Source organism: Nothobranchius furzeri, chromosome 2 (genome assembly GCF_043380555.1).
Source record: "Nothobranchius furzeri strain GRZ-AD chromosome 2, NfurGRZ-RIMD1, whole genome shotgun sequence".
In the NCBI taxonomy this organism is placed as follows: Eukaryota; Metazoa; Chordata; class Actinopteri; order Cyprinodontiformes; family Nothobranchiidae; genus Nothobranchius; species Nothobranchius furzeri.
Window position 1 is genome coordinate 23,415,633 of NC_091742.1, and position 15,074 is coordinate 23,430,706.

The 15,074-nt window shown below is 42.1% G+C and overlaps 1 protein-coding gene across 3 annotated transcripts in view; it reads left to right on the plus strand.

Annotated features, from left to right (window-relative positions):
• Positions 1–15,074, plus strand: part of LOC107378103 (bromo adjacent homology domain-containing 1 protein) — a 46,634-nt gene that overhangs the window by 25,475 nt on the left and 6,085 nt on the right. For all 3 annotated transcript variants that reach the window (XM_070545119.1, XM_015948135.3, XM_015948136.3), the window contains exons 2-6: positions 8,702–10,459; positions 12,890–13,224; positions 13,303–13,462; positions 13,539–13,618; positions 14,662–14,753. In XM_070545119.1, coding sequence (XP_070401220.1) covers positions 8,722–10,459; positions 12,890–13,224; positions 13,303–13,462; positions 13,539–13,618; positions 14,662–14,753 — 2,405 coding nt within the window. In that variant the 5' untranslated portion in view covers positions 8,702–8,721. The remainder of the gene's footprint in view (positions 1–8,701; positions 10,460–12,889; positions 13,225–13,302; positions 13,463–13,538; positions 13,619–14,661; positions 14,754–15,074) is intronic.

Here is a 15,074-nt window from a genome sequence, read left to right on the forward strand (position 1 = left end):
CAAGAACAAAGCTCTGCTGTTTTAGAACAGCCTAAATTTCACAGCTTTTCATGCAAATGTTATTTATATATGTTTTTATAACATTACTTGAAATCTTGTATGTATCAGCAGCACAAATATCAGATTTATGTAGCTCTTTCTTTGCATCTAAGAGTCAGTTTTAGCCTGAAGTTCTTAATATTTCTTTTAGTTGATGGCTATGTAAAGGTTTGTCAAATAGTATTGCACAAAGCACTCAGTAACTTAGGAGATTGAAGCTGTTTTGACCCTTTGACTATGTCAGTCACTTGGTAGGGCGTGTTTTTGTTCCATCCATCCATCCATCCATCCATCCATTTTTGGCCGCTTATCCGGGGTCGGGTTGCGGGGACACAACAGCCTAAGCAGGGAGGCCCAGACTTCCCTTTCTCCAGCCACTTGGAGCAGCTCCTCTGGGGGAATCCTAAGGCATTCCCTGACCAGCTGTGAGACTCAGGGTGTTTCTCAATGTCAAGGCGCCTGGCCTTGCCAAGCGATGTCTTGCGAGGCCAGGCTCCTTGCGTACGAGGACACTGTCCTTCCTTGGTCAAAGAAAACGGTTAAATGTCACAGACTTACGTCAAGTGACCGCGGCCTCCATGGTGGTCACGAATCGTCATGTGACACGGGAGGTAACGTTATATTTTATACGTATAAGTTTCAATATAAATATAGAACGAGACTTTTACTTTTTAAATAGTGTATATGTTTATTAAATTAAAAATATAAGCGAGTTACTACCTGCTAGCCACCGAAGCTGCAACTACTAAGCAACTAACCAACAATAGATAACTTCTTTGGATCTAAAAAAAAACATTTTAAATTAGTTGACTTACTTTTAAACTTAAAAATTGTCCCTGAAGTAGCTGCCGGCTTCTGATCCGCCGTCCTTTTGAAAATACTGCGGTGTATTCTGGGTAATTTTTGACCAAGGCTAGGCTACAAGACACCTCCCGTGTATCCTCGCTCAGCTAACTAAACGGCTAGCAAGTGGAGAACACGCTAACATGCCTCTGTAGAACATGAACATTGTAGCACGTCTTGGCGGCTCCCGATGACATATCTCCTAGGCAACCAGGGCGGGGCCAAGACATCAAGGCAAGGTTCCTTGGCATTGAGAAACACCCATAGTCTCTCCAGAGTGTCCTGGGTCTTCCTTAAGGCTTTCTCCCAGTTGGACGTGCTCGGAAAACCTCACCAGGGATGCATCCTTCTCAGATGCCCGAGCCACCGCATGTGGCTCCTCCCGATGTTTTAGTTCCTTAATCTTAAAACGAATGTGCACTGAAAGACAGTCAGCTTTAGGAGCGGCTTGTGATAAAGTTTAACGAGCTCTGCTTCCATTGCATTGAAAAGCAACTAATGTCCAAGTCAAACGGAAGTCCGCTGCAGCTCAGAGACCGCCCCAATACCTCCTAGAGTCCCATGAATATGTAGACTTTTGTGACATCTCATATTTTGATGCAATTAGAATTCAAAAATGTCATATTTTAATTTTATTCATATTTAAAAGTTAATCCTACAAAACCTCCACCACAGAAACCATAGCTGTTGTACTAATTAATTAATGATGCTTTTATGTATATTTTTATCTATTTTCAGGAAGAGTTGCATAGAAACCCAACAGACTTAGTTTGTTTGTTTTGAAACTAATTTTTGTTTTTGTTTTTCTTTGCTCAGCCTCATATTTCATGCCTGTTAGCATCTTCTCTTTTGTCGTCAGAGACTGGTACATATAGTGCATTTTGTAACTGAATTTTCATTGTGTGCATCTTAATAATAATGTTATTGAATCCGTCTGGGTTCGGTCTCCAGAGAAGTCTTGACAAATCATGTAAGTCTGAGCAGAACAAAGGAGAGTCCTGGTGTGTCTGATGCCCTGAGAGCTTCTAATGCTCTGCTTTCCAACCAATTAGAGATAGAGCACAGGGTCATTGATCTTCTCGTAAATGTGAAATTACTTCCTGAGAATCACCAGGCCCAACTGTGTTTAAAGAGCTAAACTGCAGTTTTTTGTTTGGTCAGAAAGCTGCCATGAAAGATCATATCTCAGAGGTTAAACCTTAAAATATTAACGTCCGTAGGGAAGCAGAACATCATGTTCACAGTTTAAATCCACAGTGGAAGCCCATCAACAGGGTCCGTTTCCCACTTGAAAGTAGGGCTGCTCGATTATGGCAAAAATACTAATCACGATTACGGTGACTGAAATTGAGATCACGATTATTTAGGACGATTTTTCTATTTATGTTGATTTTATTTGTTTTTATTCAGTCATAAAATTGCTCAGGGCACAATCAGGACAAAATAAACAAGAAACAAGATGATCACTAAAAGAACTCCTGATTGCCAGTATAAAAAGACCAATATACTTATAGCTCATAGTCTATGACCCAAGGGCTGTAGACCTTGGTTTAACTCATTTAAGTCTAACCAGTACAGACCCAAATACCAATATCTTGCAAATACTGACAGCAAGAATTATACAGTGGCATTTATAACAAATAAACGCAAATAAACTGATGTTCACAAAATGCTGCATAGCATTTATTGAGTCGTGTCAATGTGCTGTAGGAGCGTGCACTAGCACCGTGTCCTCAGAGAGGTTAGTTATTATTTATCAGCGTGAGGAACTTACTTCTATCTATTTCTACCTTATTTATAAACTATTTATTTACAGGTCCATCAGTTAATGTAATAAATGTCCCAACCACAACTGCATCCCCCACCCCCCAACCCGGTCTCACAGCAATCAGGGCAAGCTGCACGTATGTTTAGCACGCGCACATTTAGCCGTTTTTAGCGGCTCAGGAGTCCGCAGGTGCGGTGTGTGTGTCACTCACTCTGGTTACTCCAACAGGAAGCCGGCTCCGAGAGCTGTTTCTTTAGCGACTGACACATCACTACATCATTCCCTTTCCTAATGTCCTGAAGAACGGTCCGGAGCGCAGGCGGAGTGTTTAGCTAACCTGCAGAAAATGTCGACGACAGTTGTCCAGAAAGTAGCTAAGGGTTACCAGAGAGATTTCTGATGTGTTCGTTAGGTACTTTTAAGATTTAAAAAGTCAAGAAGGGGGTCTGAAAAGCTGTTAGAAATAGCGTCAAAGTCGCCAAGTTGGCAACACCCTAGGAAGAGCGCTTCATTTGCAACTCAGGGCAGCGCAATTGGGAGAAGCAAATAATCGGCTTGTTTTGTTTTTTATAATCGCTCAAAACTCAGATCGTAATTGTGATTGAAATTCGATTAATTGAGCAGCCCTACTTGAAAGTATTGATTGAAGCAAAAAATATCGCTCAGATGCTTCTGATTGTTTATTAGGTATTATGTGGATATTTTATGCATATTGTTCATATACTTTAGTTTTGAGGATTATTTTTCTGCGAGTTTGCACTGCTGTCCTAATGTTGCCTGAGAGCTGCAGCCTCACTGTGATGCTGTAAATCTGCTAGCAGACACAAAAGCATCCACACTACTCTACTTTCAGCTACTAATTTTGTATGAATTAGTTGTCTTGGTATTTGTTTTATTATTGTAATTATTTACATTATTTGACCCACAAGAAGCTTCAAGATGGTTTAGATGTCAGCAAATCTGTGATCTGTCAATCATGTTTGAAAGCTCAAATGGAAATTTTATGATCTCTCCAGATTAAAGGGATACTCAGCATTTTTTCAAAATTTTAAAACATTTTCTTGAGCCAGTATGTGCTAAAAAACCCTTGTATGTAATAGGTCATGAACACGGCTGATTTGTCTAATTTAGTGATGGGTTACTCCTGTAGACACTTAGGAAGGCTGGGAAACGTTTCAGCTTTCAGATTAAGGTGTTAAAAAGATGAACGCACAGCAAGAAGAAGAGTTTTGCTTTCGATTTTACTGAATGGACACTAGGGGGTGCTAAAAGCAAGCCAAAACTGCCTAGTCTCCCTTTAAATTTGCATAAATATATTTTTCTTTGCCCACAATCGGCACCAGATCACCCCCAGGACAAATGACTCATCTTATCGTGTTTTTGTGATTTTGGATTCCAGGGTTAGAAATTTTATAAAATATTATTTAATCTACATTCCACTAATTGAGTTTTACTAATTGAGTTTTTATTAATAAAAACATCCACTTCAAATAAGGAATATAGACATAAAACAAAAGTAGAGAAAGCTGTGTTTGGTTAATTATTTTTTGTTGTGACGTTTCTACGATTATGTTTAAGGAGTGTACATCTGTAGAACGAGCATCACAGTTGAACAAACAAAAGATCCCCAAACCCCCTAACAATATTCTCCTGTTGCAGTTCACCCTTTCACCAAATTTATGTTTTGAGGAAAATGCATCAGGAACTTGTAATTAAAGCATTTTTTAGATGCTTATCACTTATACCAGAGTTAAAATGAAATTATGGAGTTCTAGCTGTTTGTCTGCTCTCGGATTATATATTGCTGCTTATATTAGCTTAAAATCCATAAAAATGTACAGTATTATTGCCATTTTTGTGTTTGCCATGGTCATGGTGGCCATCTTGAATGGGGTTGACTCGAAAGCATAATCTGATGAAGACTTGCGTGTGTCTGCTCTGTCTTCTCGATCCCCAGTGAGTCGTGGAGGATGGCTGCTTATACTGAGCCAGGATCCTCTGGAGGTTTCTTCCTGTTAAAAGGGAGTTTTCCTCTCCACTGTCGCTAAATGCTTGCTTAGTATGAGGATTGCTGTAAAGACTTTGACACTAGTCAGTGACTCCATGAAACCTGCTGGGTTCCTTATATAGGAAACTTTTTACTGATTGGCTTAATGAACTGACCTGTATTGGAATGTTTACTGTGTGAAGTGCCTTGAGACGACTCTTGTCGTGATTTGGCGCTATGTAAATAAACTTGAATTGAAATTGAATTGATTGGGCCAGCCACAACATGGAGCGTTGCTTGACCGACTTTTTTCTTCAGCTAATGACGGTCTAGGTTCTAGGCTGTGAGTCGTAGCCATTTTAACATTTTCCTATGTAGATTAGCTGTGATCGCCATCTTGAATTGAAGCTAATTTGTTCTAGATTAGGGCTGGGCGATATGACGATTTTAGACCGTTTTACGATCTACACATCTGACGGTCTGTCATTTTTGAGAGACCTTTTTATCACGATTCACAGCTCTGCTGTTGAAATTCTGCCTTTGAATGAAAAGGGAACTTACCTCAGGCGAATGACACGCCTTTGTTTGACCCTTAACCAATCAGAGTGAGTCATAGTAATATATTAGTGCCCCGCTTGTTTTCACCTGTGTGTGAACAAACATGGCTTCAGCCGCGGCTGAGCGCGACACGAGCGACAACGAGGTTTTCGTTCCGAAGAGGAACGCCTCGTCCATTCTATGGAACTGGTTTGGTTTTTCACCAGATGACAAAGAGCAGCGAAACGTCATTTGCAAGGAGAGTGTCAAGGCAAGTGATGGCAACACCACAAACTTGTTTAATCACTTGAAAAGAAGGCATCCCAAACAATACAATGAGAGCCAGCTGGCAGCTAAAGCTAAAAAGCCTGCGGCTGCAGCGGCTCGTGCTTCTTCCAGGCAGCGAACGCTAACAGAAACACATACAAAACTCACTCCCTACGACAGAGACAGCAGACGATGGAACAGCGCGACAGATGCAGTGACGCACCACTTGGTTAAAGATTTGTGTCCCGTGCGAACAGTAGGAGCGGGATTTAAGAAAATGATAAAAACATTGGATCCGCGCTACGAGTTTTCCAGCCGCAAGTATTTTTCGAACATTGCCATTCCACGCATGTACGCTGAATGCAAAGTGAGAGTTGCAGAAAATGTTCAGAATGCGCAGTTATTTGCCACCACAAGCGATCTCTGGTCCAGCCGCACATCAGAGCCGTATTTGAGCTTAACTATCCACTACATGAGCAACTGGGAGCTACATAGTATTTTGAACAAGTTAATGTTTGCACAATACGTTTGTAATCGACATGTTTGCACTTTAAATATGTTTACGATTTTAATTTATGTTAAGTAACTTGAAAAACGAGAAAAACTGATTTTTGTAATTGTTTCTCTCAGGGCTTTTATCATCTCTGGTGTGAGTTTAAAATATAAGTGTGTTAGCACTGTGCTGATTATCCCTAATATGAATAAATGTTTGTTTATTTAATGTTTCTCTTCTTTAATATGCAATTGAAGTTATGCTATTCATGGATAAAAAATCGTGATAAAATCGAAATCGTGATAAAATATCGGAAAAATCGTGGTATTCTATTTTTGCCATATCGCCCAGCCCTATTCTAGATGTGGATCTAATACATCATTTCTAATTGTCTCACTGAAATCCTTTCAGTGGTTCATCTTGTTAACAGACTAATAAACCAAAAATGCATTTTGGGCAAAAACATTAGCATCCCCCTTTCAGTAGGATATAATGGCTAATCACGTTATAAAGAAAATGAAAACATGTTATTAATCTGAGTAATTTGGCTCAGAAAGCTAATTTATTGACTGTATTGTCTTTAGACATCTCATTAGGCAGGTAGACAGTCAGACTTTAGATGTTCATGCTGAAATTCCTGTGCGCTTAGTAAGCATTTCAGCTGACACTCGAGCTGCTTACTGCTAATTGAGTTTAGCTGCTAAATATCTCCACTGTGAGTGTTAGTAATGATATCATGCAGCCATTTGAAAGGTGGACGCAACAATTCTCCTTCTCTGTGGAAGGTGCATGTTGGCACAAGGAACGTGGAGAGCTGTTAAAGTGATCAAAGACGTCTTTAAGTTTAAATACGTACCATTTAGCCCACTTGTTGGTTTGCTTGTTTATTTATCTCCATTCAGATAAATGGTTAAGGAAGAATTTTTCTTGGCATTCCCTTATCAGGCTAAACATTTCAGACTAAACAACCGGCTCTTCGCGAGCTGTTACTGACCCTCTGTGTGCACACTAACTGATAACACGGGTTCTTGGTATGACTGCTTCAGGTTCTTCAATAAGACATAAAACAAAACACACAAACGTAAACTCATTGTAACAGGCGGGCATTTCAGATTCTATAGCTGAAGATGAACGTAAGATAAAGTGAGTGAGGTCTGATCAGACAACCATCCAGCCAAAGAGTGTAGTCATTACTAGAAACACCTTTATGCGTTCTATCAGACAATGCAACAAATGAGTCGTCTGTTTTGCTTTCAGTTTCAGTGTGTTTCATGACTTAATAAGACCGATCTTTGTCTATCTTTAAGCAATGGCAATAAAAGATGTTAGAAAGGAAAACTATACTTTCAAGGGAAAAGGCAGATATTTTGTGGTTTGCCTTTACTTCCAGCAGAGCAGCTCACCAGTCTGAAGTTGCAATTGGGATATTCTGGACACAGGGGGCGATAGAGGGCTGGGTAGCCTTTTATTAACCCTGGAAAGGGTTGTTTTAGCACATACTTACTCAAGATAAAAATTTAAAAAATTTGCAAAGTATCTCTTTAAAAGGCCTTTACATTAAGGGTTTTTGGCAAGCCCACATTTACATGTCATTGTTCAAGTATTTTCACAATAAGAGTCCAGGGCAAGCATATGTGCGTTAAAACAACAACAAAAACCAGTTCCTATCGTTTTAAGGGTTATATTGTATTGTGGTGTATAGGCTGCTCTCCAGACTTGCTATAGAGTTATTTATTCATGTGTTTTAATTTAATTAGGGCTCACGTGGATTACTGTGACATTTTTAAAATCACAGATGTATTCAGATAGCAGTATTTACTTTGTAAATGGACCTTTAAAGCTCATTGCTTGCTTTTCACCATGATGGCTGGAAGGCATTTCAAGTATGATTTGAAGTGTTTTGTGAAGGAGGGGTCTGTTGTTTCGAACCAAGGTCATTCAAAGAGATGTCTTTAACTTTCCACAGAAATCTACTTCAGAAGATCTGGAATTCCTCTTTACATTTTATGACTTGTTCCGTGGGAGCCAATTATGCTAGATGATACCCTAACTAGGCTAGTAGGTGCAGTGTTTCCCCTAGAAGTTTTTCCATCCATGGTGTAGGGGGTTGCAGAGCATCCTCCGTGAGGGGCTTGCGGGGCCGCGGCCAGGCCATATTGGATCAAGTCAGGGGTACCGTCCAAGGGGTTCTGAAAGCTTCACGAGAAGACGGTCGTAATTGCTCCACATCTGAAAAGCGCGACAGGTTCGCTGCTATGCATCGTCTATGAGAGCGGGGTGGGGGAGGGGGGTCACGAGTGGAATGTTTCGCTTCCATGCGTCTCCTGTGGGGGGATCTCGTAGGCGTGGCACTGGAATTTTAGCTGTGGCGCAGTGCCACGCTTGAGCCTGTGTAGGGGAAACACTGAGGTGTCATTTCTGGTAAATGTCTATGGTGTGACATCATTCTGGTAACGATTTGTTATAGATGGTTCTTTTTTGTTTATACATTTGTACAAGCTACTTCCTATTTATGGGATATACTTGGGAACTTTCCGTATTATGGCTATGTTGCTAATACATGCTAGTAAGCAGTTACCCTTCTGTTTGTTGGATAGATTACATTTGGACTTGGTCATTTGACAAAACATAAGGCTTCCGTAGCACAAGGAGTTTGTATATCAACACTGTTTTTTATTTTTTCAACTCTTTAGTGTGTAGATTTAGTTGTTTTTCCCTGTTTGGCCTGTTTTGATCTCTTCTGTAACTTTGTGCTTCTTTTCTCTAGGTTCTATTGAGAAGCATGTGATGACTCATGCGAGGCAGACCGCTTCCCTCAGCCAGAATCACAGTAGTTCTGAGTGGTGGGATTGTAGTCGTCCTTGGCCTCATGCTGGCGCAATGGGAGGCGACTGGCCTGAGGGTGCGTTACGATTTGGCAGGACAAAGAAAATAAGTGGGATCCTGAAAGAAGAGAAAGGCATGGCGAAGAGGAGGAACAAAAAGAAAGAGGGAATAAAACGTTCAGACCAGGAGAGAAAGCTGCACCGGAAACAAGAGAAGAAGCGCAACCGAAAGTTGTACCCTTTGCGAGGGAGGGCTGGGAATGCGGATGAGGAAGGGCGGAGCTGCAATGTTCTCCTCACTCGTTTTGAAGAAAGCTTACGCAAACAGGAAAGGTCTAAAGAAAGGGGGAAAAAAGATGGTCACATATCCAGAAAAGGGAAATGTAAGAAAAGAGAACAGGCAAAGGTGTTACCAAAAGGCAAAGTTAAGACAAAAGGCCTAGATTTTGCAAAGTGTGTTGAACTCAAAGACTTGCTACCACGCAAGCGTAGACTAGCTTCCCTCAATGCCGAAGCGGTAAACAGTTTACTACTTGAAAGAGCTGATGCTCAGCCAGCAGCCAAACAGGCCAGGAGACAAGAGGATTATGTGGAGGGAGGGGTTCCCTTGGATCCAGCCAGAGGTAATGTGCAAGGGGGTCTGAAAACTTCACAAGAAAACGGTCGTAAATGTTCCACGTCTGAAAAGCCTGATTTGTTCCAAAGTTCCAAGCTAAGCAAGAAGAGAAGTGATGAAAGTATTTGGATGAGCCAGGAATGTTTGAATGCACCTACACCGAGACGGTTGGCTGGACTTAATGCTGCAGCCCTGCTGAAGTTAACCAGCTCCTCTGCTACCAGTAAACAGAGAGCAAAGCCTACACCTACAGCAGCTAACACTTCAGAATATGTAGTCCCTGCTGCAATCTCAACCCCAAAGCAGCACCACAAGGTCAAATCCCAACACAACAGTCGTGTACAGAAAAGAAAGGGCACCAAAGCCCCCCCAGGGCCTGGTTGCTGCACAACCTGCAAAGAGAAAGTAGACTTTGAGCCCAAAGTGGAGTGGGAGACGGCCAGCTGCAACCGTTACCTGACCAATCAAGGCTATCAATCTCGTAGCATGCTAGCATACCCGCTGAAACAAGTGAAGGAAGAACAGCTGGAGGCCGAGCTGAGTCCATACTACTGCTGTCCAAATGAAGGCTCTGTGGAATACTGCCACCGCTTGGCATACTTCCTCAGTCAGCAGACCTACGGAGACTCCGAAGACCAATCGCTCAAGTCAGCAATGCCTCCTGTGAAGCCAGAGTGCCTAGTAACCTCACCATCACTCACGCATTCCCACCCACACACGGCCCTCACCCTCAGCCCTCACCCATGCCTGTGCACAGCGGACCACTGCTTCTCCAGCTACTATGTCCACATTGCCCACCCAACACACACTGGAACTAATTCAGCAACCTTAGCCACACAACCTCTCAACTTCACCTCATCCAGTTTGTGCTCCAGTCATATTAGCAGCTCCAAGCTGCTGGGACAACAAATGTCTCATGCCTCAGGGTTAACCCACCCTTCCTACTGCAACTCTGTGTCTTCTCCCTGTTATGGAGATGCCTGCGGCGTCACTGGCTACACCTACAGAGCAATGCCTCCAGTCACAAGCAGAGGCTGTTCCTTTAGTACTGGATGCACTGGATGTACGCACAGTATCAAGAAAGGTGAGTGGAAAACGTAAACACGCCTAAATGTCATCAGTATTGGGAAGAACACTCATTATAACGTAAGGAGTAGGCATGGGCGATAAATCGATTTAATGAATTAAATCAAATTTTTGTTGCGGAAGATTTTAAAAAAACTTTTATCAAATTGTTATGTAATAGCGCCTTTATTGTCCCCCCAGAGCTTCTGTAGCGTTAGTTTCACATAACCGCGACAACAACGTCACAGCACGCACACGAAACAGCAACAGCAAGCAACTCCATGGCCACCGGTGAGAGTGGGAAGTTTGTTCCTAAAAACGGAATTAAATCATCCGTTGTTTGGAACTGGTTTGGGTTTGCTGCGACGGGCGTGAAGCGTGGCACTTTTATTCCAATAGGGTGATCATTTATCCATTATTCATCTCAGAAATGAGGGTTACATTTGTCTTGCTTGTGATTAAATAAAAAACTAAATTGGCTTTAACGTGCCTTCCATTAGTACTTATTGCTGTTCTTAATAATTGAGGGGGAGAGAGAATCGGAAAAAATCGTAAATTGAATTAAAAAAATAAAATCGGAGACTTTATTTTTAGGCCGTATAGTGAGAAGGTCAACTTTATTTTGATCTGCCAGATAGAATCCAAGCTTTGATCGAAACAAAAGTGGTCTTACAACAGTTCGCTTGGGGTAGGCTGTTCTTGTGAGTGTTTGTTGAAAAACATGTCAACCTCAAGTGCATTTACATAGTTTCTTGTTAGTCGATAGGGTTAGGTACAATCTTTTCAGAATGCACTTCTCCAATCTGAACTATAGTGGTGTTGTTGACTGATAACTCAGGAAGGCCAGGGACACATAACTAGATTTTTCTTTTGGTTTGAATTAAATAAAAGCATGTGATCATTAGATTTTAAAATCCCTAAATAAATCAAATCAAATCAAAGATACTTTATTAATCCCAGAGGGAAATTAGAGTTTCAGTACACACAATTCAGAGATCAGACATACATGGGCAAGACACATGACAAGAATTGGTGACTGTGGTCATTCGCAACCCTGAGTCGCACTACCTTAATAGAGATAAGAGGGTTAAATGAGGATTGGTTCAAGTGGAGGGGGAAACAGTATTTCTGAGTTACCCTCCACAGGGAGGGCAGCTTTGCTCAGCAAAAAAAAAAAAAAAACACCTCAGACAGATATGCAACAGACTTCAGACAACACAACATAAGTGTCCACTAGGTGGGGTGGTGGGTTGAGACTATCCCCACTTCAGTTCCTGCAGCCACGATAAGCAGCGCATGTCACCTCAGTGTGGATAGGGGGAGGAGCATTGAGGGTTGGAGGGTTGCAGTGACACTGGACGCTTCAGCGGCCTTCCTGCAGTCCTGCCCAGTCTGGGAAAGGAGGCAGAGTTGAGTAGCCATAGCGATGGCACATTCCACATATCTTCTGAGGGGGGAGTTTTCGTTGGAGCCTTGCAGGCTCAAGGACGCCAGATTCCGATTAGAAATTGTTTTGGGGCCAGACAGAGATAATTTCCTCTCTGTCTTACAGTTTGTTGGCCCTCAACCTCTCAAAATCCCAATAATGGACGTTAAACTATCCCAATCTGTGCTGATTCGTCCACTCTCTCCTTGATGGCATCCATCTTTTGTGCCAATGAATGAATCTCGGCCAAAGTTCCAAGCTTACAATTCATCTCAACAATTATGTGAGTCTGTGAATTCACAGCACGGTGCAAACCATCTCTGAGCTCCGGGATCAGGCCAATATTCCTCGACAGCTCGTTAATTTTCCGGTAAGCCAGGTAGCCTCCAAGGCCAATGAGCAGGAAACCTGACACCAACACCACGAATATCCACACGTCTTCAGAGTCCTCCACAGACAGCTGAGATAAACAAATCAAGTTCCACTGTTTCCAGGAGTCCATGATGTGTCCAACTGGGTCTGTCCCGGAGGGGCACCCTGGAGCACCTTCTCCCGTTCTCATCGTTAAAAAAATGTTATCAATCGCGTTGAGAGCTGACGAGATCCATTTTAGTGAATTTCAGTTTCCAGAAAAAAATGCAGAAGCAGCCGTGCACCCAGCACACAGAGACAGACAAAGGCCTTGAGGATAAGATAGGAGGAGAGGAAAAAAGCGTCTGCACCCTCCAAGAGCTAGAAGAAGGTGGTCTGATGTTCTACAGACCATTTCTTCTTTAATTACAGTTTAATGTAATTGCTTTGCTTTGCGCATAAATGCTCTAACATTTGTGAAATGTTATTTTCAGCTAAAAGAGCATAACACATTTTGATCATCAACTGGAGAATATTTGAACATCACATTTGTAGCTCTTCACAACCCCAAATTTGGAATTTTCTGAAAGAAAACACCTCTTAAGCTTTTGAATAAATGGTTTTATGTGTAAGAAAAGTTGCTTTACTCGTTAAAATTTCCTTCCTTTCCAGAGGGTGATCACAGCCCTTCCCTGCTTGTTCCCCCCACCATGCCCATCTCCAGCTTCCCTCTCTCCAGCGTGCCCACCTCCACACAGACTAAACCCTGCCTGCTGAGCCCCCTGTCTGGGCGAGACCAGCCCCAAGCTAGGCTAAAACTAGCCAAGGAATGCCCACAGAGCACCAAGGTGTCCAACGGTTCCCTGTCCGTGGGCCGTGCTCAGCTACTGACCAAACAAGTATCGCCTGTGCCAAACCTCAGCAAACACAAGAAAATGACCCGCAGACGTGCTACGAACGGCTGGAGGCCCGTAGGGATCCCAACAGAAAGGGAAGTTTTTGTTGCGGTAGGTTAATTAGCATCTTTACAGAATGAATACGATCATGTGTTTTAGTCTCTTAGAGATTTATGCGTTTCATCCCAGGGAGAGGATGAGGCAGCTGTACGACAGTGCTACGAAGGAGTCGAGCGAGACGGTGAGGTGATACACGTAAGAGACACTGTTCTGCTACGATCTGGCCCCCGGAAGAAATCCCTCCCATATGTCGCCAAGATCTCAGCTCTGTGGGAGGACCCCAAAACAGGTGAGACACTAGAACAGATACAGCACGTGAATGAAGGATTTAATTAGCCAAGTTCACATCTGTTTCTCTTTCCCAGGAGAGCTGATGATGAGCCTTTTTTGGTACTACAGACCTGAGCACACCCAAGGAGGCCGAGATCCCAGCACACACTGTGAGGTGAGGCTTGAATGGACTGCAGCTGAGAACTAATTTTTCCCAGCAGGTTAATGACAGCTGCGCTGGAACAGTAATTGCACCAATAAAGCAGTTTGTGTGTGTCAAACACACACTCACCCCTTGTTCTAGGACTATCTTATAATGTAAATTTTGTAAGTGACTGTGGTGTACAGCATGTACTAAAATAATGTGCAAGGAGGAGGTGAGCGAAACTGCTTGTTTGTGCAAAATAACGTCGGCGCCGACTGTTGCAGGAGACATCATTATCTCTCCTCTCAGCAGCCCTGAAACTGTTGATAGCTGGTTAGCTCCTCCATCTAACCACAATGCCACAGATGATGGCGTCGCTTCGACCTCAGCCTTGCAAAAAAATAATAAAAACACCCACAATAACTGGGAGAGGAAGAGTTTCACTGTCAGAGAAAATGGATGTGTGAAAGTGCGAGGGTTCCATTAAACGTGATTTACATATGTCAGGGTATCTGCAGGTCCTTAAAAAGTCTTAAATTTGCTTTTCCAAATTTAAGGCCTTAAAAATCCTTAAAAATGACAAATAATCCCTAAATAGTTTCCAAAGGTCTTAAATTACCAAAGACCCAATAAACAAGATTCTTTTATTTCTATAAAATTTTCGTGAATTTCTAGTTCAGCATTTTTTGTGTATGATATTGGCGTAAGCGGAACCGTACACGTTCAGTTGGTTGTGAAAGGGGGCTATTTTTAGTGGGAGTTTGCGCCATGGGGAAGTGCAACATTAATGGTAACTGGATGGCTAATCCCACATTCACGACGTGGTTAGCACCGGTTCCAGGGAATAGCTGGAAATTATAGCTTAATTTTAATTTAAAAAAATAGCTTACATTTGGTCAAGGTGGCCTTAAAAAAGGTCTTAAAAAGTCTTAAATTTGGCTCCCTTAAACCTGCAGACACCCTGATAAATATTTATAAATTTATATCACAGTTGAGAAAATGCTCCCATTACTTCAGCACATTAGGAAACACTTGTAGATGATGTGATGCTGATCACCTACTGTTGGTTTCAGAATGAGATTTTCGCCTCTCGGCACCAGGATGAAAATAGTGTGGCCTGCATAGAAGACCGATGCTACGTTCTTCCACTCGCCCAGTACTGTAGGTGAGTAAACGTCAGAGCTGTCTGCCATGTTTGTAGTCAGTGCTGTGACAAAGTATTTACTCCCTTACAGAGTTTTTGTTCCGGCTCACCAAACAGATAAAATGCTGTTTTCTAATGTTCTTTTCAGTTCTTTTGGCTTTGAAAACAGTTTTCTGATCTGAAACATTTCAACGTGAAATGCTTATTTATTTTACCGTCGGTTAGGGCTGGACGCTAAATATATTTTATTGAATAATTTGAATTTGCTGTTTGTAAAGTTTGAATTTAGGCAAAATATGGATTTTTTAAATTTATTTTTTGCTCTCCTTGGGCTTTCATGGT